Raw genomic sequence first — 23,091 nt, forward strand, 5'->3', positions numbered from 1 at the left:
TTACACCTGCTGCTGGAAACAGGCCCCTGAGCTCAACTAGAGCCTAACTATTAAAATCGAGCTAAAAAAGAAGCAGAAATATCCAGTGTAATCCAGAGTGATATTTTTTCACAAAGTCAATTCATGTTTTGTGCTGACTAACAACACAGTTATGGCACATTGTAGCATTGTTTAAATATTGTCAATCAAGATAATGTTTAAATATTGACAATCAAGATAATGTAATAAAATATAAAAAGATTACCCAGCCCTAATGTCAATATGGAGACAAAGCAGTTTTTCTAACTTTATTGCCAAAAGTGCAAAATCACAGGCAATTTACATACAGGCAATTAATATATAAATCAGTGCAGAAACAGGTGAAATATATTAAGGTACAATTCAAATAGGACTCAAAGAGAGATGGCACATGTGACCTTTGAAGTTGGAGTTGGACAGTCAGACTCTCCATCAAATCGACATGTTTTTATTTGTGGGTCCAGTGGGCAATAGTAGGTGGGCATGGCAGTCCCCAAAAGGTGAGTGTGGTTCGCAAACATAGCACATTCTATGCAGCATTTGTCAGTGGTGGTGATTTTAATGTCTTTAATGGATTCATTATTTTAATTGTGAATTATGAATCGTGCCCTGTTTTGTAAAGTAACTTAAGCCCTTTTGTTTTTCACTCCGGACTGTGTTTTTTTCTTGGATGTGAGATCTCTATTAGCAGTGGTATCTGACACATTCTGTTTCTCTCCACAGATCTGTGTGATTCTTGTCCCAGTGTTCCTTCAGGCATCCAGACGTCCTACAGGAGCCACCTCTGGCCCTAAATCTACACCCACACACGCGCACACGCACACATACATACGCACGCACGCACACGCACATACACACACAAAACCCTACCCTTTGTCTGCTCCTTCCGCTTCTGCTATGTCCTCCTCCACCATGTTTCTCAGCGCTAGGGCTGGTTGGAGCTCTTCTGCTCACCCCTCCACCCTCTGTGCTCCTCCTAATGAGCATCCTACCAAGGCCTCCTCTGCTGCTAAGCTAAGCTTCACTGTGCTGCCTTCTTTCTTTACTCTGGGTGGTTCTGTTTTGCCCCCAAAGCCTAAGCCTACTGCTCCTGCTGTAGGTCCTGGGCTTGTCGCTACTCCTTCTTTTCTTGCTAAGGCCCCTAAGACGCGCTATGCTGCTCCTGCTAATTCCATCTTCCTGCTAAGCCCCTCTCTGCTCCTGCTAAGCCTTCCTCAACTCCTGCCAAGCACCCCTCTAGTTATGCTAAGCCCTCTGCTCACACTAAGCTCTCCTATGCTCGTGCTAACCTCTCCTCTGTTACTACTAAGCACGCCTTTGCACATGGTAAGTTCTCCTCTGCTAGTGCTAAGCCCATCTCTGCTCTTAGTAACGTCCTCTCTGCTCCTGCTAAGCCCCCCTTTGCTCATGCTAAACTCACCTCTGCTCCTGCTAAGCCCCCCTCTGCTCATGCTAATTTATCCTCTGCTCCTCCTGCCAGGGGTCTGCAGATCATTCCTCTTCCGAACTCTATGCTTCCTGACTTTATCTCTCCCCTTTATGCTCATCAGACCCGCAAGCGTTCCTCTTCTGCTTGCCCCTCTACCCTCTCTGCTCCTCCTGCTAAGCGTCCCGCGGAGGCCCCCTCTGCTGCTAAGCTAATCTTCACTGTGCTGCCTTCTTCCTTTGTTGTTGTTGGTGGCCCTCTGTCACCAGCAAAGCCCTCCTCTGCTAAGCCCCTCTCTGCTCCTGCTAAGCCTTCCTTTGCTCATACTAACCTCTCCTCTGTTACTGCTAAGCACCCCTCTGCACATGCTAAGCTCTCCTCTGCTCATGGTAAACTCTCCTCTGCTACTACTAAGCACCTCTTTGCACATGCTAAGCTCTCCTCTACTCGTACTAAGTTCTCCTCTGCTCCTGCTAAGCCCCCCTCTGCTCCTGCTAAGCCTTCCTCAACTCCTGCGAAGCACCCCTCTGCTCCTGCTAAGCACCCCTCTGCTCATGCTAATTTATCCTCTGCTCCTCCTGCCAGGGGTCTGCAGATCATTTCTCTTCCTGACTCTAGGCTTCCTGACTTTGTCTCTCCCCTTTATGCTCATCAGGCCCACAAGCGTTCCTCTTCTGCTTGCTCCGCTACCCTCTCTGCTCCTCCTGCTAAGCGTCCCGCTGAGGCCCCCTCTGCTGCTAAGATAAGCTTCACTGTGCTGCCTTTTTCCTTTGTTGTTGGTGGATCTGTGTCGCCTCAAAATCCTAAGCCATCCTCTGCTCCTCCTGTTGTAGCTCATGGGGCTTCTGCCTGGAGCCCCTCTTTTCGTTCTAAAGTCCCTAAGACACACTATGCTTCTCCTGCTAAGCGCCCCTCTGCTCCTAGTAAGCCCTTCTCGGCTTCTGCTAAGCCTTCCTCTGCTCCTCCTGCCAGGGGTCTGCAGATAATTTCTCTTCTTGACTCTATGCTTCCTGACATCCTCACTCCTCATCATTCTTGCCAGGCCCTCAAGCGGTCCTCTTCTGCTAAGATCGCTTGTCCTGCTAAGCACCCTAAACTCCCTGAGTGGAGTGTCTCTGTGCTGCCTGACACTGTGTCGGAGTCTACACCATTACCTGCGGTTGGCCCCGCGGTGGAGCTTTCCCCCCTTTTTCCTGGACCTAAGCCGGACTGGGTGCTGCAGATGGAGGCCTACCTGTAGGAGCGTCAGCTGGACTGGAAGGACTGGAAAAGGTCAAGGGAGCCACAGAGTCCTAGTACCCCCCCCCCATAACACACAAATACTGATCCTGTCTTTCTTTGAAAAAACAGAAGAGGATCTAGGTCTAGGATACCCCCAGCCGAGCGTGAGTTCAAGAGACTACGCGCAGGGGGTCTACGATACCCCCAGCCGAGCGTCAGATTGAGAGAGACTGCGCATGGGGGGGTCTACGATACGCCTCCCTGCCGAGTGTCAGAGAGATGGAGATAGATTGAGAGCGATATGTCTCCTTGCTAACGTGTTCCCTTGTCACGGATATCACGTCAACGGCTATTAGACCTTCTGAATTACCGTCATGTCCCGCACGAGACCTAGGTTTCTTCAACTTTTAGAAGGAGAAGGAGGAGGGGGAGAAATACCTGGGTTTCTTCTTTTTCTAGGAGAGGACGACGAAGAAGACGAAGAACAGGAACAAGAAGAAGACAAAGAACAGGAACAAGAAGAAGACGAAGAAGACAGAGAAGAAGAAGACAAACACCCAATGCTCTCTAAATGCAGGGACATCGCGTGGACCCCCCGCCTCGGGCGTCGCTCGCGGGTTCTCAGGCGAGGAGGAAGAGGAGGCGCCGACAGGGACCCAGGCGAGGGACCCGATATCCTTGTTCCTCGCGTACTTCCACCCAGAGCTAGAGGACATGGCAATCGAGGTGACCAATCTGGAAGGGGCCAGCGGACGTGGACGAGCTGGAAGCCCTTCGATCGGACCGAATTGCGCGCCTACGTGGGACTGCTGATCCTGGCCGGGGTCTACAGGTCAAGAGGCGAGGCGTGCGAGAGCCTCTGGAACCCGGAGACCGGACGCTCGATATTCCGCACCACCATGCCCCTGAAGATGTTTCGCGCCTACTCCAGCGTCCTTCGCTTCGACGATCGCGAGACCAGAAAGGCGAGGCGCTCCTCCTTGTCTTCCGGAGGAGTAGGAGGAGGAGTACGAGGAGGAGGAGTACGAGGAGGAGGAGGACTACGAGGAGGAGTAGTACGAGGAGGAGGAGTATGAGGAGGACGAGGAGTACGAGGAGGACGAGGAGGGATCTGTGGGACTTGTGGTGCGAGCGACTGCCGCTCATGTACGATCCCGGACCCGAGGTCACCGTGGATGAGAGACTGGTTCTGTTTAGCGGTGATTTTTAACCCTTGTTTAAACCTTTTGTTAAACATTCAGCGACTAATGATAATTGACAAACACATTATGTAGTGAATTTATTGCTCAAGATCAAAAATAACTAACAGCATGGTTCATTTTGCAATTTTAAGTAGCCTTTAATGTTTTTTTATGTTTTAATTGATGTATTGTATTATCTATGCAATTTTCATTTGTTATTGAGAAAAAATATAAATGAGGAGCGCTGCGTAGGTACTGAAAGTCCAGAACAAGGTCAAATTAAAACAGGTGCTCAATTGGAGAGGGGTGATTCTTTGCAAAAAGAGAACATTTTCTCTATGCTGCCCAAAATACATAAGAATCTAAAAAACCCTCCTGGCAGACCCATTGTTAGTGGGAATGATACAATCACTGAACCTGCCTTCCAATTTATAGACTACTTTATCAAACCCTTTGTCCAGAGACTTCCAGCATATCTAAAAGACACTGCAGACGTTTTGATTAAGCTTAATGAGCTGGGGAACATTGGTGATGCATTCCTTGTTACAATGGATGTTGAGGCACTAGACACAAACATCCCCCATAAGGAAGGCCTTGAGGCTATACATTTCTTTCTACAACAACGTACTGAGGACTCTATACCACCAAGCAGCTTCCTTCTCTCTTTAACTGAGTGGACTCTCTACAACAACATATTTCTATTCCAGGACAAGCTCTATCGACAAGTGCAAGGGACGGCTGCCTATGCCCCAAGCTACGCTGGACTGTTCCTTGGCCTATGGGAGAGAACATTCATCTACAGTGAATCAAACCCCTTTCTCCAACACATTAAATGGTATGGAAGGTATATAGATGACTTGTTTTTTATTTTCACTGGCACTGAATTTGAACTACTTGAGTTTCATAAGTACATTAATTCCACTAATCAGTTCCAAAGGTCAAGACGATTGTGTGATGTTGATACAGACTTTGATGAACAGGCCACTTCCACGATGAACAGATTCCAACAAAGGGGCTACAATAAACATTCACTGAGACAGACCTATACTAGAGTCAAACAGATGGACAGAAAAACACTTCTTCAGAAAAAGACCCGGAACCCCCCAAAAGGACAGGCCTTTTGTATTTTACAAAAGGCGTGACACTCACCTTAAGGATGTATTCCCTGATCCACCTGTCTTTTGTTTCAGACGTGCTCCCACTTTAAAGGACCAATTAGTAAGGAGTCACTTACATCCCACCCAAACTTCCACGTGGTTGGACCTTCCTAAAGGAACTTTTCCATGTGGTAACTGCAACCACTGTCTACTTCGTTTCAAGACCGGACAGGAAAGATCTACCACCTAAAAAGCTATGCCAACTGCAACACATGTTACGTGGTCTATAAACTGGAACGTGAGTGTGGCTGTTTCTATATTGGCAGAACAAAAAGGAGACTCAAAGACAGACTCTCAGAACACAAACGTGCCATACGGAAAAGTGACCCTCAGTACCCCATGGCCGTTCACTTCCAACTTGCTGGCCACACAAACATTAACACATTGAAAGTAATGATTATTGAATCTGTTCCTAAACCAGTGCGAGGAGGAGATGGACTCTCTCACTTACTGCAGCGTGAGACCTTTTGGATTGTGAACTTAAAAGCCACTGATTTTCCAGGCTTAAATGACGACATTGACTTTTCTCCTTTTCTCTAACCCTGATTAATACAAACTTTAATATTGTGATGAGGAGACCCACCTGGAGGGGACACTCCCATCCGAACCACTACGTTAAACTGTACACTGTATATTTACATTTTTATATACCATTGTATTATTTGTGTGATTTTCAAGTTAGTGCACTTTATATTAGCTATTTTCTTAATTATTTGTAATACTCTGTGTAAATGTTTTTTTCATATTGTGAATGTAAGAGGTGGAGCCACAGGACCCTCCCTACTAAAGGAGGCCTACACACCCGTTAGCTTGATTGCACCCTGAGGAAGGCCGCGCTTTAGGCCCAAATGCGCTGTTGGAAATTTGAACCTAAAAGCTAAAGGTTTGAATAAAGGCTTTTTAATTATTTCTCTAAACAGAGTGCATTGGATCTTTAGTCTGTGGGAATTTTCTACTCATAATTTTCTGCCACAATTCATACCCACAAAGACAATTTTCTCTTTTTTCATTTGTTATTGTTATGACTAGAGCAAAACCGTGAGATCATTACTGTATTATATTAACTCTTATCTTATTTTGAAAAACACTAATATACATACATTTCTTTAAAAAAGAACATCGTATTGACAATCAAAACTATTGGTTTAAACTTTAAGCTATATTTTATTGGTCCCTAAAAGGATTAATAGTTTATTCATCTTAAAAAACACTATTTAAGTTGTATTACATACTCAAGGGATGAAAACACCCAAAGAACAACCAGTGGGGAACAGTTTCATCTCTGAAAACTGCACGGACACATTTACCTTTTTTGTTTTCTCGTGTTTTAGATTCAAACTTGAAGTTGGGTGGAGCAGATTCTATAAGAACTAGATTATCTGTGTTTTCATCAAGCCATGTTTCTGTTAAAACATAAAATTGAGATTATAAGAAGAAGTATCACTTTGGTTTTGGAAGAATAAAACATTGTCTTCCCACATTGTACATGAATTAAATGTCTGTGAGTTACAGTTTCTCAGATGGAGTGTTTATACCTGTGATTTCTCATAGTTATAATTGGCTTTACAGGGAAAACCATGTCCAGTGAAATCTTTGAGTTTGAGTCACTTTGGGGTGGAATGCATGTTTCCGACCGCCAGAGGGCGCTAGAGCCAGTCCGAAGGTTTTTTGTGTTTGTCCATTTTGAGATGTTGTTTGCTGTGACGTAGAGGGAGCATTAGTCTGTAGACAGTTGTGTGTTGAATAGTCTGAAGCAGAAGAGTTTGTGAGGCGCGTGAAGGAAGTGAACAGTCTCATGTCCTTTTTCTCTTTAGTTATTATTTTTCTGTCATTGTTTTAAAGTTGGGAGTTGCTTGAAAATAGACTAAACTTGCTTTGTGTAATGAGCTAGCAGAGAAACACCTTAAAATATCCTCACCCCGGTCAAAGGGTCTTGGCATAAAATGTACAGTATGCTGTGGAAATCCTGTCAGGATGTTGCAGTAGCATCAAGACACAGCAGAGGGCAGCACCTCAGTCGTGCTGCTCAGCCCTCCCTCTGTGACCTGTGACCCCTGTGACACATGTGATTAATAAATATCTATAGATAAGATTCACATATCACAAAATAACCTACATCTGAAGAGAGACAAGATGTTATCCAACACGATAAATATGTATCTTCAAACTGGAACTATTTTAAATATTATGCTGCTATTTTATTCAATTAAATCCTGTTACTATTGGTATCTTTGTCTTTGAGGTAAATGAGGATTCTACACTCCACACTGCCATGTGAGCCCCCACAAACATAACAATGATATTACAATAACATTTATCAGTAAGTTAAACTACATTATCTTAAGGCTGAGGTACATGTTTAATGTTTAATGAATAAGACTTGAGACTATAGTGGAATTTCTGCAAACAATTACCAATAAATGAAATTTAACACAGTTTTTCTTTCTCAAAAGGTGGATCTTTATTTACTCGTGCACAGTAAATCACTTCCCTAACAAAAGGTCTCTGTCCCTCAGCTTGAGCTAATGTTTTAGAACTGCCAACAGTCATAAGATAAGATAAGATAAACCTTTAATATCCACACAAGGGGAAATTTTGTTGTTACAACGCAGTAGAACAGGAGGAAAGGACAGATTATAGGAAGTTTCAAAACACACTCTTAATAGAACTCTTATGAACAAAAGCAAAACAAAAAACTCTTATTAACAAAACTCCTCTCCTATCTTAATAGGGAATGGAGGGGGGAAATAAAATAAAAATACAAAATAAAGATAAAAATCAGATAATAATAAAATAATGATAATAGAATAAAATAAAAATAAAGTAAAAATAACTAGCACAAGACTAGGTAATACTATTAGCAGGTAAGTAAACCGTATAAAAAACAAAATAGAACACGCTTATTTACAGGTATTGCACATGGTTACATCAGTATTGCACATGAATATGATGGTATTGCACATGGTTAATTCAGTATTGCACATGTTCAGGGCAGTGTTTGTTGTAGAGTCTGACAGCAGCAGAAGGAAAGACCTGTGAAACCTTTCCTTCACACACCGAGGGTGGATCAGTCTCTCACTGAAGCTGCTCTCCAGAGTGGACAGAGTGTCCTGCAGGGGACAGAGTGTCCTGCAGGGGGTGAGACTCATGGTCCAGCATAGATGTGAATTTATACAGTCCATGGTCACGACTAAGCAGGAAGTAGCTAACGCTAACTCTGTTTCTAATGCGCAGTAATAATATAAACTACAACCGAATAATTTAATCTCAACTGAATCGTGTCTCTAACACAGTTCAATGGCCCACATAAATAAAAATGATAAATTGTTGGTAAATTGATATTGCGGTTTGAGCTGTTCTGATCAAATCTGTCACATTATAGTCATGCAGGTCCCATTTTGACTGGTTGTTTATGTGCCACAATGAAAATGAGCTGTTCCATTTGCTTGTGCTCAGCATTAATACTGTTATTTTGAGTTTGAGCATGTCTGTGCATTTTAGTTGTTTCTGTTGATACATTAAGCAGCTGGATTATTTACCTTGTTTGCTTGCTAATGTTAATTATTGTACAATATCTATTCACAAGATCTAATGGCCTATTCACTGGTGTCAGGCGTGGCAGACACCTGATCTGAGCAAAGTCTTTTTTAGCAGTCAACTGAGCTAATCGATTCCCAAGGCTCTGCAACTCCTCCTTCATTGGGACATGAAAAGAAAAACACAAAATTGAAAAAAAATGAAAATTTGAAAACAAAATAGAAGGAAACGAAAGAACGATCCCACACGCCGACCACTGCTATTTTGCCCCTACTAAAAAAAGTATTTAGTAGTTACAATTGACAATGAAAGACAAAGTGGTTCAAGTAACTCAGCTATATTGAAGCAGTAAATATTTTAGATTGCCACAACAATAAATGATAGACAAACCAGTAATCCAATAGCCCTCTGCGGCCGAGCTAAAAATAGCCATGTGACGTCACCGCGCCAACAGCGCGTACCCGGAAGTCAGTCAATGAAAACTGCGAGGCTATCAATTCCCATTGAAAACACCTCATAAAGCGACGTCAAAACTGATTATTACGACCCAGAATCGACAAATTTGTTCCACAAAGACGTTTAGCAACAAACACTGCTGCTAAGGAATGTGTAAAAGTGATTTTCGCTACGTTGATAGACCTGAAATAGAGGTTCATAACTTTCCTGAAGCCGACGACCGCGGCTCCAGCCGCAGGCAGCGATGAGTGACAACTTGCGTCCCCGGGGTTTGCTTACTTTCACGGGCAGAACGCGTCCCCTCCGCGGCGCTCTCTGGAGAGTGGTCAAAGACTCTTGTGTCCATGTCTCTACCGGGAAATTTAGACCCGGAGAGCGCGGGGAAGGGGGCGCAGCCTTTCTTGACTTGTTGGTCACATGAACATTGGGCATTTTACACAAATCAATCTACTTTATAGCATATTTGAGCGGCGAGTCTTTTCCCGCGTTCTCCATTTCAAAGAATTGAGTTCCCACTGGACCGGAAATGAAACCTTGCGAGCCTGGAAGACCTAACTCCACCCATCTACATCCACATCCCCATCTTCAATCAACGCACTCAAGTTACTCCTCCCCGTGGCACCTCCTCTGCTCCAAATCAGCGCACAGCTGGTCCCATTTAAACCCTCATGCAGTGGTCTCGGCCACTTCAGACCGTACTGCGACCAACCACCTCCCCTCCTCCTCCTCTGCATCGCTCTCATTCTAATCCTCCTCTCTACCCTCTCCCCAAATCTACCACCACCAGTCTCCAGGCCCGGGGGGGGCATCTAATCCAATTAGATTTTGGAGTGGCCATGATCGCAATGTCTTCCGTCGGGGTCTGAGCGCCAAATAACCCACGTAATAAAGCTTGCTAAACAGTCCTTTCTGTGTTTGTCTGAGTCTCCAGGGTGAAATGCACCAGCGGCCGCACCCCCTGTCTATCTGCCCACCATGTAATTTTTTTTGTGTCTAAAAACAATACAATTGATTCAGAAATATCTTATATTCTTATTAGTGTGAATGTGTAAAATAATAATAATAATATATATATATATATATATATATATATATATATATATACTTTACGCGCTGCGTGGTCTGCTGCCTGGCGCAGTCTGCGTCACTTTTCTATGTGCCCGTGGGGCGGGTTGAAAAGCGCCCCAGAGCCCCATAGAGAAGCAATGGGGATTTTAAGCCAATCAAATGACAATCAAAAGTGACTACGTCACTATGGCTTTTGCCATAGGAAAATAGCGATTATGGGGCGCTATCACGAGCGCCCTTTTGAACGTAGAAGTTACACCATGGAGCTACGCTTTTTACGCTAGAGACACAGACATGTGCGCGCGCCTACGCGGAAGTGCCACACGGCGTGTTTTCCGTGTTTACGTCTTAAAACTGCATCTGCAGACGTGTGTGTACAAAAGGTACGTCCAAAACGACTCAGAATGATCTGCTCAACTGTTTGCTGGATTTATATGTGTTGAAATGAAAGCTTCTGATTTTGTATCAATCCGAGCCGAGACATGTGAAACTCCGTGCTCCGTAACCATGACAACGACAAACACTAGCTTAACTTCTATTGATAAAAATATGCTTTTGTTATTAGAAAATCTATGAAAGAAAGTCATAAATGACAACTTTCCATACAGCAATAATGTCTGTGATGATTAAATATAAAAATGTAAAATGTTACACATGTAGTTCAGGGTAACTAATGCCACTTAGAAGCTGTTTTATGAAACACCAACAATTGTTTGTGTTTGTATTTCCTCTTCATGTTGTAATTGTTACTTTGCACTATAAATTACAGTATCACTGAGATTTTAGTTTTGCTCTTTTCAATCTGATATTTTATGAAGTGTAAAATGTAATTTTATGTCAAATGTATTTTCTCACAAATGGAATCTGACTCTAAGTCATTGTATTATCATTAACAAAAGTGGAAATAAAGTGTGTTTACTTAATTAATTCAGTTGTAAATGTGTATTTAAAATATGCATCCATACAGTCAATGTTAAAAATGTCAATTTTGGACATTTAAAAAAAATAAAAACACGGTCACGTCAAAAGCCAGGTTTACATTCAAAATCTATGTAAACGCGTGTCGAACGCGCCCTGCGTATTCCGCGGCGCGATTCCTGCGTTTTCGGCATCGAGCATGGCGCGTCGGGGGCGTCGGACGCTCTGTACGCGTCCGGGGCGTCGAGAGCAGAATTTTTTTTTTGGAGTGGAGAATTCTGTTCACGCATTTTTCTTATGATCAAATGAGGGCATGAAGTGGAGGATTCGAGATGTTCCCTTGTTATTTTTATACACACAGTACAACTTGTGGTGCCATCTGGTACAGCTGGTGCACTAAACGTTGGGACGAGCCCCAGTGCGTGTCTTTGTGCTTCGTGCGCATTTTACAGGCTGACTTACATCCCGATGCCGTCTATGCACCTTCACTTTAGCCTATGAGGAACTTTCGGACTAGTGAACCTTCGGACTAGCGAACCTTCGGAGCAGTGAACCTTCGGACTAGCGAACTTTCGGACCAGTGAACCTTCGGACTAGAGAACTTTCGGACCAGTGAACCTTCGGACTAGCGAACCTTCGGACTTGTGAACCTTTTGCCCAAAACAAACCCCGCAAGATAAAAAAAAAATCCTTAAGACGCAGCTCTTGGAGCAAATAATGATATTGACTAAACTCTGCAGTATCTGCAGGTCCCAGACAAGCCCGGTGCTCATCGTTAATAAACCAAAGCATGGTCCGCCATTAAACTCCATAACACCACGAGAAAAGCAAACAAGCACAACTCCTGCACTGCGCTGACGCCTCGGACGCGCGTCTGCTGGTGAGTGTATTAAACGTACAGGCGTCCAACTTCTGCGTTCTTCTCAAATTTGAGGCCGCGGTGTGAGGCCGGCTTTAGACACTTTTTGATCATCTGCTCAATCAACATGATGATTTTAGACATGCATAAATTAAATGACACATACACAGATCAAGCTACGCACACACACACACAAATTACATCACTGTCTTATTACAGACAAATCAAATTACAAATGCACAAATCTTTCTGCAACAATAATAACTCCATAGACTAGTGCTGCTACTGTTTGCCTGCTGCAGTTTTCACAGCCCCAGACACGTCTTTGTTTGGTTTATGATTTGGGTCGTTTGGGAGCATGTTATTAAACCTTTAGCTCTATATGTTGTTAAGAAAATGCATTGAAAAAATAGTGTGTTCATGCATGTGTGTATGGCTAAATGTGTGTGTGAGGCTGTGACATCAAAACCTCAAATACTCATTTTAGGGTTGGAACTCCAACTTTTTTATAATTTAGACATTGAGAACATTTTTGTCCATTATTGTGAATGTTTTGGTATTTGGTATGATAATTTGGTAGAAAAAACATGATAATTTCAGGATGTCTGTACATTAATAGGATTTTGAGGATCTGGCAACACTGACCCGCACGGACGGGTCAGAACAGCGCGTGCATCACTGCGCGTCAGATCACAGCATGGCTGGTTGAAGCTTTTACAGCTAAATCAGTTGTAATGTCTGTTAAAGTTTGCTTTACAATGCTTTACGTTACAATACTATTCCGCTAATTAGAGCAACGAGAGGAACGAGCAGACACATGCCGCTGTATGTTTGCACTGCAGCAGGCAGCTAGGTGCTTGTATGTTCCCGGTAACTGGGTTAGGGTTATATGCTGCTGTATTTTATGCTGTAAAACCATACATTTATGCACATGTAGCAGTATAACCTGCAGGCGGGCTCTACTACTGATCAGACTTTCTATTGGCTGACGGTGATGTCAACCACTCTTAAAAACGCTTCCGTCCTTACCTTGCACCCTCTGATCTCGCGCTCTTACTTCCGGGTTGCCGGTGTTTACGCCGCGCACGCCACTCTCAGGTAATATTAAACATTCAGATGTGCGTTATTTGTAACGCTGATTGTAACTTTAATTTAGTGCTTGCTGCCATGGGCCGTGCGCTCTGTGTGCCGCCCGTTAAGCCGACTATCGGGCGTGCTATTGTTTACAGTCTGTCCGGTCCTCCGTCGCACTTATCCAGCTGCAGGTGTGTGGCGTAGTGGGTAATTCAACAGTCATCCAGCTGTACCTTTAGTAGTGACCATGTTGTCTTTTATAGATCTGAGCCATGGAGCTAGGGTGCACTGTGGCCACCTTGCCTTCTCACCTTGCAATTGTGTCTTTCCTGCTTTACCTGACTGTTCTACACTGTTCCGAACTATTTGTGAATGACCTGGGCAATGAACTGTGCGTAATTATTCCAACTGTAATGTCCAAATAACTTATTGACCATGTATTAATAAACATTTATTTTTGCTAACCTCAAGTCTCTGCCTATCAACAACGAACCTACGTGCCTTTATATTTAGCTGGTCCTGGGCCAACTCCCAGGTGGCGTTGTTGGCTTTTATAAACATTAGATGGTTTAGTCTGGGTTAGCTACTAAGGACGAGAACGGCTAAGCTAAACGACCCTCGGAACGCCACATGTGGGATGTGGAACTTGAACCAGTAGCTTATGCTTGTATTAGCGTAGTTCCCCCGTTCATAGAAAAGGGGGAACATAGGTACTGGGGATTATAGGTACGCATATAATGCCAATCAGATCACTGTTTTCAGTGAAGTTTTGAGCCAATCCAGCCAGTCCAGCGTGCAGAATCCTGCTTCACAACACGACACTTTATGATCTACCTCAAATTAAAAATATTTTTATTAATTAAAAAAAAACATAGCTAGGCTTGTTGATATTCAATGAAATCAATTGTTATATTGTGAAAAATAGCTTGGCCTATTTTAATACTCTTTGCATTATATTATAAAAGTGGAATAAAAGAGACCCAAGAGAGAGATCCAAGGACGCAGTTGCTACAACACTAAAAAGAGCTAAGTGAAGGAATATAATCCTGTGAGCAGCTGCGAATGGGGAAAATAAACAGCCTGATCAGGAGGTTAACCCCCACGAGTCCGAAGGTTCACGAGTCCGAAGGTTTTAAAGGTTCACTAGTCCGAAGGTTGGCTAGTCCGAAAGTTCTTCATAGGCTAAAGTGAAGGTGCATAGACGGCATCGGGATGTAGTCAGTCTGTAAAATGCGCACGAAGCACGAAGACACGCACTGGGGCTCGTCACAGGTGGCACCGCAAGTTGTACTGTGTATATGAAAATAACAAGGGAACATCTCGAATCCTCCGCTTTATGCCCTCATTTGATCATAAGTATAGAAATGATATGTATATATAGAAACGCGTGATCCGATCACCGTAGGATTGGTAGTCAAAAAGGAAATTCAGCTGGCCAAGACGGGAGTGTCTACAGAGCCGCGGCCGAAACTGCTGTTATTTTGTGCCGCGGCTCCTTTAAACTGCTGGGCCATTTGACCGCACCGCGGCTACTGGAAAACAGTTTAATTCCGAGTTAATTCATTCATTAATAATACGATTAGGAGCTCAGGCTATGCACAGAAACAAGTCGGTTATGGAAAATACGTGAGTTTAATCATAAAAAGTGCATCAACACTAGAAAAGTTTTAAAAGCCAGTGTGTGGGGTAAAGGGAGGCGAGGAGAGCCCGCTGCGCGGACTCACAGTTTCGGACTAGCGAACCTTCGGACTCGTGGGCAGCCACAGATCAGTAAGGTTGATTCCCATTGTTATCACAGCACCACAACTGGGCTTGTTTAGGAACAATTACAAACTCTGGGGGTAAATTTTAGTATTTTAACTCATTTATTCAGAGAGAATTGTTTTACATCTTAAGCCGTCCTCACACCGCGGCGTCAAATTCGCACCCGACGCAGAAGTTGGACGCCTGTACATTTGAAGACAGACGCCCTGGGCGCGCGTCCGAAAAATACACTCACCTGCAGACCTTGCTCCAAGAGCTGTGTCTTAAGATTTGTTTTTTTTATCGTTGCAGGCTTTGTTTTGGGTTTTCTTCCGGGTCACTGGAGTGTCATCTCTGATTGGCTGCTGCCCCACGTCCGACGCAGAAAAGTTAGGGTTTTTCTCCCCTGTGTCGCTTTGGACCCGCTCGACGGCGAAAACGCAGACAGAGCGCCGCGGAAATGCAGGACATGTTTGACGCGTGATAACATAGACTGAATGTAAACTGGACGCTTTTGACGCGTGTGAGGGCCCCCAGCAACCTGCATACCTTGCATTAAACTGTTCAATTTGTACTTGTTGGTGTTCCTTTTCAAGCAACTTGGTACACAAAGGGAGACTAACCTGACATGTAGTCTACAATAAGAGTAGTCCCTTGTAATAACTCTAATGGTAAAAAAAATCAATACAATAAAAATAGAGATAGATTTTAATGAATGAACAAGGAATGAACAGTCTTCAACTTATAAACATCTTATAAACATTTCAGTAAATAAATCCAACAATGCATTCTATTTTCAAAAATGTTACATGCTTTTATCATAAAAGATGAGATAAGATTAAGATGCTTAATTGTCTATTTGTATTGAGCATAGATTGATGAGCAACTCCCAATACCATTCTCAGACCTGTCAACTCTCACGCATTATGACCTGCCTCACGCTCTCACGCGCTGATGGCCTTTTCTCACGCTAAAAAAATAAATGCCCTTCCCGATCGCGTCAAGCACTGTCACTATCATCAGGAAATTTGAACGCTTCCAACAGGCCACCGTAGATCTAACTGCTGACATGAAACTAGGTCACAATAATCACAAGCCTTGTTTTAGCGTGCGAGTTATCAGCGCGACACCAGTGAACCTGTTACGCTGAAAAAGACCAAGTTTAGTGGTGCCAGGTATAAGTCATCATTTAAAACAGAGTGGACACAGTCCTGCCCTTGTATCATCGCAGAGAAAGCAGAGAAACATAGTTTTCAATGCATAGTTTGCAATCGGAGGAGCGTCAGTTGCAAGCACCAGGGATGGCCAGGGATGGTCGACAGCAAAGGCCTTAAAGATTTTGATTTTGATTAAAAAAATTGCCAATCTCACACATAGCCTCCTTGATAAGTTGACAGCTCTGCATTCTCAACCCTCGTCACTGATTCCATGATTTTGACTTGCACGTAAGTGTGCACAGCTACACCAGCGTCCGCTCGGCTACTAAAGGTCACTTTTTCTCCTGAAACTCATCTTTTCTGTGACTGTTGATAAAAAAGAGCAAACACATGAGGCTGGGACAGTATTTCCTGAGTTTTCATTGGTTAAACAGCATCACATGATCCCCTGTTGACCAAAACAGAGAGTTGCAGCACTAGGCTAGCTATAATGCAAACTCATTCATGTGATGCTTACTCACCCAGAAGTCTAAAATAGACATTAAAAGTGTGGACTGAGGTGAAGAAGTTGGACACACTTCCCATGAATTTATCAGAGGAAAACTTGCGTCATTTGGAGCTGTGTCTAAACAGATGAAGACATCAAATACAGGAGGAAAAGAAGAGGAGGTCTGATTTACACAGTGAGTGCCGTCATTTCTCCGTGGTGTGCTTTTGCTTTGGTTATAAGTGTAAGTAGTTTTAAGTAGTTGGTGTTTGCATTTTTTGCATTATACATTTGGTGTAAAGGCATAAATATCACTATGTGCCATGCTGTTGCCATTGTTAGTGCATCTCACGCTTCTAAAAATATGAAAATAGAAAGTTTTTGCCCAAAGGCTGTTTTCAGTGTGTCCTCTGTCAATTTGCATTGGTTGCTGGGCTCTGTGTTTGAGGAAGTGTCAATAAACAGTCAGTACAGTCATGTTTAAATGCCTGCAACAGGGCTCTGGTCATTTCTTTCTGTGGTGCACACTTTGCAATTCAGATGCAAATCCAGTTGTAATAGCTCCACACTCCCAGACTGAAGCAGCTGTTACTGTCCTCAACTAGAGATGTCTGGGACTGACTAGGTACGACTGAAAATCAGAGGAAAATAATCTCTAATTTACTGACACTTGCGCAAACACAGAGCCCAGGGGCCAATGATAATTAATGGAGGACATGTATAATGCAAAAAATGACAACACAAACTAGTTACAAACAAAGCTAAAGCGCATCACACATAAATTATGGCACTCACCGTGTAAATCAGCTCTCCTCATCCGTCGAACGTCCTCATCGGTTTAGACACAGCTCCAAATGACGCAGGTTTTCCTCTGATAAATCCATGGGTCCATGAGTCTGTCCACACTTTTTATGTCTATTTTAGAAACTTCTGGGTGAGTTAGCATCACAGCTAGCCTAGCACCGCAACTCTGCTTTGATCGACAAGCAATCACATGACATGACACTGTTTAACCAATGAAAAGTCAGGGGAAATGGACCTGATGTGTTTGTTCTCTTCTATCAACAGAGGCACTTTACAGGGGCAGAAGATGAGTTTCAGGGGGAAAGCAAAGCGCACGGACACTGTTGTAGCTGTGCAGTCTATCTTTTTGTGTCACCCGTGAACGTCAGTTATGTGCAAGTCATGGAATCAGTGACGAAGGTTGCGAATGGCCTACAAGTTGCTTTCAAGTGACATCAGAACATTCTAGAATCCCTCTAGTTTAAGACTGAGCTAGAGGACAGGTTAGAATTCAATGGTAGAATTTGCTGTGTAACTGTCAGATTTATTGACCTGGTTTTGTAATTACTGGACCTATCCACAAACAAACAAAAACTGACACAAAACAAAATGTCTTCTCTCTCTTGCTTATATATATGGGGGGAAAAGTGACTCCAAAGTGACTGTTTTCAGGTGAGTTATTTATATATTTTTTATTTATATTCATATAAAGTTACATCTGAGATTATAACAAAATCAAATTCTAAGAGTATATAAAAATGCTCATAGGCATACCACCAACGATGCAACGGTGGTAGACAATTCACCGGGTCATAGGCTACTGTGGGTCTTTTGCAGTAAAATATTAAACTTCAAAACATTGGGCAGATATCATCTTGTAGCTTTTACTCCTTAACTTGAATGTCCGAAGCAACCACTCCAGCAAATGAGAAGCCCAAATAGAACGTTACATTCTCATTTCCAAGTGGCAGGGAGGCAGAATATCTAGGGGATACTCTGATTTTTTTGTCTCCACACTTGACAAATAACCTTCCATTTTCAGTCCATCCATCAACACGCTTCAACAACCGGGTTACTTGAGGCGTTTTCCAAACTTCCCCTCCCAACCATTTTTCTTTTCTCTCAGGACCTCCAGTCTGTTTTTCAATTACACTTTTATGGACAATCTTATTAAGGCCCTTTGCCTTTCCAAAGTAGAAATGGTCCACAGTTCTGCGCTTTCCTCCCATTTTTTTCTCTGAGAGTTTTTGGAGATCCTCAATAGCTGTTAATAAGATCTTACTATCGGCAGGACTGAGTTCCGTGTCTGTTTCAGGCCAGAAGAGTAGGGAAGCAAGGTAGGGACCAGTTGTTGATAAAAAGTACTTTACTTTCTTTGAACAGAACTTGAAAAGATCCTTAAGTTGCTCGAGAAACATAAGCTTTGTGGATCCTGGCTTGATACAGTTAAGAGCAATTTGACAAAAGATAAAACGTTCAAGTTCCTCTGGATCCAGATCTTTCAACAGTAAAGGATTGTACATGTCAAATATTCTCTCCAGTTTGTCTCCAGATGCCTTTGTGTCTTTGTTGTAGATTAATGACATGATTGACGTCACATTTCCACCTTCGAGTTTGTAAGTCATCATCTGTCTGTGAAATTGGGAGATTTGAGGGGGAGAACCTGCAGCAATCACACTTTCGATTTGGGTATCGTTGTCATCCAACTGATTGCAGAAAAAGTCAGCATAAACTTTACTTTTCCTTGTGAGCCACTCTCGTGGCCTGTATAATTGTTCAGGATCACTTGCATCAAGCTCCTCATCTTCCGCACTAATGTAAGTTTGAAAGTAACACAGATCTTCTGAAATTAGTTCAAGCGCACTCAACAAACTCTTCTGTAATCCTTTTAACAGGGAATGAAACTTCTGCCAGGGTTTTTTCACCATGTCTGGGATGTGGTCTGTTAGTAGGTAGTCCATCAGCTGTGATTTCCCTGTTTGGTTTGCAAAAACATCAACTTTAGATAGGAATTTCAACAACCTGCAGCCCACGTCCACTTCCCCATAATACGAGCTATTAAGACTCACAGTCTCTTTTTTGGGAGTCTTTTCAGAGTCTCTGAAGGCAGAAATTGCTTTTAATGCAGTGCTTATAATTTCAACTCCTCCCTCAGGTGAAGGTTCTTCTTCAAGACTGTCAAACAAGTGGTAGAACCATCGCTTGTAAACTTGTCCCAATGTGTCTAGAACAAACGTATCATATGGAAAAGAGGACTTTGCCTTCTCAGCCCATTCAAGAGCCTCCTTAAACTGATGGTTTGTGTAAAGCAAACGGGCAAGCTGTTGCGCCACAAGGCCATCTTTTCCTAGAGAATTATAAGCATCTGTCATGAGCTCAATGGCTTTTTCAACCCCTTCTGTTTGTGTGATGTGTTTAATAAGAGGTGAAAAATCAGTATCATCAGGATCTCCTCTGCTCTTTTTATTTCGTCTAATGACGAGGGTTTTAATGAACTTTAGAAACTCATCCCTACCAAACCTGTGATTGATGAGTAGGTTGTTTGTGATGAGGTCCTTTGCAATAGCGCTTGGCATGTCGTTGGACAGTTGCTTCAAAAGTTCTTCAGCCACCACTTTATGGGTGATACGTATGGATGATAACTGTGTTGTATTATCTCTGAGATCTACAAAAAGTAGTTTAGCTTCCTCACTGAGTGACTCTACAAACTCATGGTACTGAGTTTTTATGTAGGGGGCAAGTCCCATAAAGGCCTCACAATGTGACACAGACAAGTGGGAATTTTCCACATAGCTATTCATTAGAGCAACAAATCTAATGAGGTGAGTGACTGTCGAAGAATGATCAATTTTAGCAAGTGTATTCCGGACAAAATTAACAATGTAATCATTGTCACACTCTTTAATCAGCAGCACAAATGTAAGGATGTAATCAGGGTCTGGCAAATCCAACTGACGCTCCAGTTCTTTATGTTTCTTGTAGAACATTGGCTTTTCATTTTCTGACAGTTTATGGGTGATAGCCACAGTTTTAGATGGTGATATTCTACAAGCCCTTTCTGGATCATTTGATCTGTTGCAAATGAGAAGAATGAAGCACAGAGCAGATGAAGTTATGTTTTTGGTCGTAATGGAATTTCTGAGTTCCCGTCTGAGATTATCTATGTCATCTGTTTTTTGGTCTTCTAAAAGCAGAAGCACAGGTAGACAGTTGTTCTGGTCTCTCTCCTCATGCTGTCTTAGTTTCACTGCATGTTCAGACACAGTGGTGATGTCTTTACATTGTTTTACAACTGCACATCGCACTTTATCCTTCCAGCTCCAGAGGAGTTGTCGTGCCACTGTACTTCCTCCACTGCCAGGTTGATGGGATATGGTCACACTCTCAATTGGGCGTGAGGACTCGGGACTTGATGATGTAATCCTCTCCAAAATGTTGTTTGTTTCATGGAACGCATCTCTTTTGATGATATCTCCACACTTGTGTTTGTCAGAAAGCCAGAAGTTTATCCAGTCAATCTTACCACCATGATAGAAATATTTCTCTCTTTTGTTAATTTCATCTTCGTCCATGGTTTCCAGATTAGTGTTTTCACACTGGTCTACACTGATAATTTCTAATGAACGAAGCATTGCTTCATCAGCTGATTTGAGAGCGCAAACTCCACCACTAGAGGCCGGTAATCTCCTGGTTGTTTGATTTTTTGACAGCTGGATACTTTGAACAGTGGCATCCATGTGGCTGAGAGGCATTCCAGTGACACTGATCTCATTGAGTGTTGACAGGTCACAAGAAACTTGAGCCAAACTTGACCATTTTCTGTAGATTTCCTTTGACTCAGATAATGTCACTATAGATTCATGTCCATTCTTTTCCTCATAAAATTCTGAAAAAGTCTCAACAAGTGGTTGTTCAACATCAGACATCAACATAAAGAGCACAATGAAAGATTTGCTTGGCAAAAGTTCATTGCAGATAAATGACACTGCTTTTTTCAATTTCTTTTTTCTTTTCTTAATCCAAGTTTTGTCATCACAGGGTTCCTCTTTGTCATGAAACTCATTTCTGCCATTGCAGAAAATCCAGCTGGGTTTTTCAAAAAGGCCTAATCTGTCAGAAAAATCTGATGAATTGGATTGTTCTTCATTTAAATAATCATTAAGAAAGTGGGGAGTCACAGCTTTCTGTTTTCTAAATGCAGAGCATAAACCTGTTTCAAAAGAGTCGGGGTCAAAGTCAAAAACACAAACAGTGTTCATGTTAACCAGAAAGGTTACGTGTTCTAGGTGTTGTGGATGAAACTTGTTAGTTACAATGATGTAGAACAAAGAATTGTCCATGTGTTTCCTTCCAGATGTTAAAAGGATTGAAAGCTTTCTCCTCTGATCCTCTTTATATTCACCAGTCGGGTGGTGTTTTGTGGACTCAGCCTCCTCTCTCTGCTTGTCTTTCTCAATTAGGCTTTTAATGAAAGAAAACATGTTGTCATGGGAAATTTGAGGTGTATTCGCCCCAACTCTGCAATAAGGAGTTTTGGCTTCAAACTTAATTTTGTTTGCTTTTTCAGAAAAGTTAGGGACACCAACTGAGTAATATTTCTCTTTTACAATACTGGCTTTTGGGACAACATCATACTCAACCACATATTTTTTATCTGTTGATGTTTTTTCAATCACTTCAATGAACCTTGGGTTTCTTATGCATTCTCTAGCATCACATTGTTCACTTGATCCATTGAAACATTTTTCAATATAATCTAATGCATCCACGAAGTCTTCACGGTTTTGCACATTTATTCCAATAATTTCCCCGTGTTTGTAAAGCCCTTTCACTTTATCCATAACGCCAAAGTGAATGGTTCCATTGGCTCTCATGTTCATGCAAGCACAGGCAAATCTCAAAACTTCCCTTGCCACTTTGATTTGTAACTTTTTTGAGTCCAGGGTTTGTGCTATCTCAAGTGACTTGTACTCATGACATGGCTTCAACATATTTTCAGGTCCTGTCTCTGGTGGAAGTAGATTGTGTTTGATGTATCTGAAGTCTAGTCCATCTTGGTCAAATGTACGATATAAACTCCATCTCAATGTTTCTGTTGGAGTTGTATCCTCACTGCTCTGTTCCGGAGTAATTTGCTGCTGATTTATGACGTTTTTTTCTTGGGAGTCACAAACCAGAACCTCTTGTGCAGTGGGCTCTTTATGTACATCTTCCTTAGTAACAGTTCTTTCTTCCTTCTGAGTTTTTAGTAGCTGTTCTCTCTTACTAAGCAGAAGCTCAATTTGGCCACTTTTCATTCCAATTTTCTTTCTGAGAAAGTCATCACGTAGACTGCGAAGGACGGGTCCAGTAACCTCCTCATCCTTAAGTTGACTTATATAGCACTCTTTTATTCCAACACGCCTTAGCCAGGAGCCAACATCATCTTCTGTCCATTTGTCAAGGGGCATTTTGTCCTGCATTCCTACACAAAATGACATAGATACAAAAGTCAGAGTCAAGTGAAAAGTATTACACAATTTGAGGCAGTTTTTCTTTATAGATGATGCAGGATTTGCTTGTAATATGCATGGAAAACAAGGGGACGTTATACATTCCCAATTTCTGAGGGTACAGTATTTCACAGTTTTCAGCAGAGGGCGCAAGGACTTGACCTCTACTGGTACACTCAGGGGTGAAGCAGTTTCATGTATGACACTGGCAACCTACGTTCAAGACTAGCTGGTGAGTTATTTGTATTTATTTTTAATCATTATTATTAAGATAAGATAAGATATTCCTTTATTGTCCCACATGGGGAAATTTCATTGATGCAATGCAGGTAGATACAGAGGTAGATACAGAAGAACAGATCACTTATAGGATCATTTTATAGGATTATCTTATCTTATCTTATTTTATAGGATTATTTTATGAACCATTGTTAGTATGACTTTTAATGTATAGCAAATTCTGATTTTACCATAAAGCTCGCGATGGAACATCAAAAAACAACCGTTACCATGT

General features: G+C 42.4%; 2 protein-coding genes across 2 annotated transcripts; one reads left to right on the forward strand and one right to left on the reverse strand.

Annotated features, from left to right (window-relative positions):
* Positions 1-915: 915 nt before the first annotated feature.
* LOC140359396 (uncharacterized) lies at positions 916-2,741 on the forward strand. The gene is made up of 2 exons (XM_072444297.1): positions 916-1,180; positions 1,873-2,741. Exons 1-2 carry the CDS (start codon positions 916-918, stop codon positions 2,682-2,684), a joined length of 1,077 nt encoding a protein of 358 aa, XP_072300398.1. The 3' UTR covers positions 2,685-2,741.
* A 15,089-nt stretch (positions 2,742-17,830) lies between these two features.
* samd9l (sterile alpha motif domain containing 9 like) lies at positions 17,831-22,558 on the reverse strand. Its single transcript, XM_072444298.1, has one exon. The coding sequence runs from the start codon at positions 22,545-22,547 to the stop codon at positions 17,970-17,972; it is 4,578 nt and encodes a 1,525-aa protein (XP_072300399.1). The 5' UTR covers positions 22,548-22,558; the 3' UTR covers positions 17,831-17,969.
* Positions 22,559-23,091: the final 533 nt, after the last annotated feature.

Source organism: Eucyclogobius newberryi, unplaced genomic scaffold, assembly GCF_026437365.1.
Source record: "Eucyclogobius newberryi isolate DKJ021-1_F unplaced genomic scaffold, fEucNew1.0.hap1 SCAF_14, whole genome shotgun sequence".
In the NCBI taxonomy this organism is placed as follows: Eukaryota; Metazoa; Chordata; class Actinopteri; order Gobiiformes; family Gobiidae; genus Eucyclogobius; species Eucyclogobius newberryi.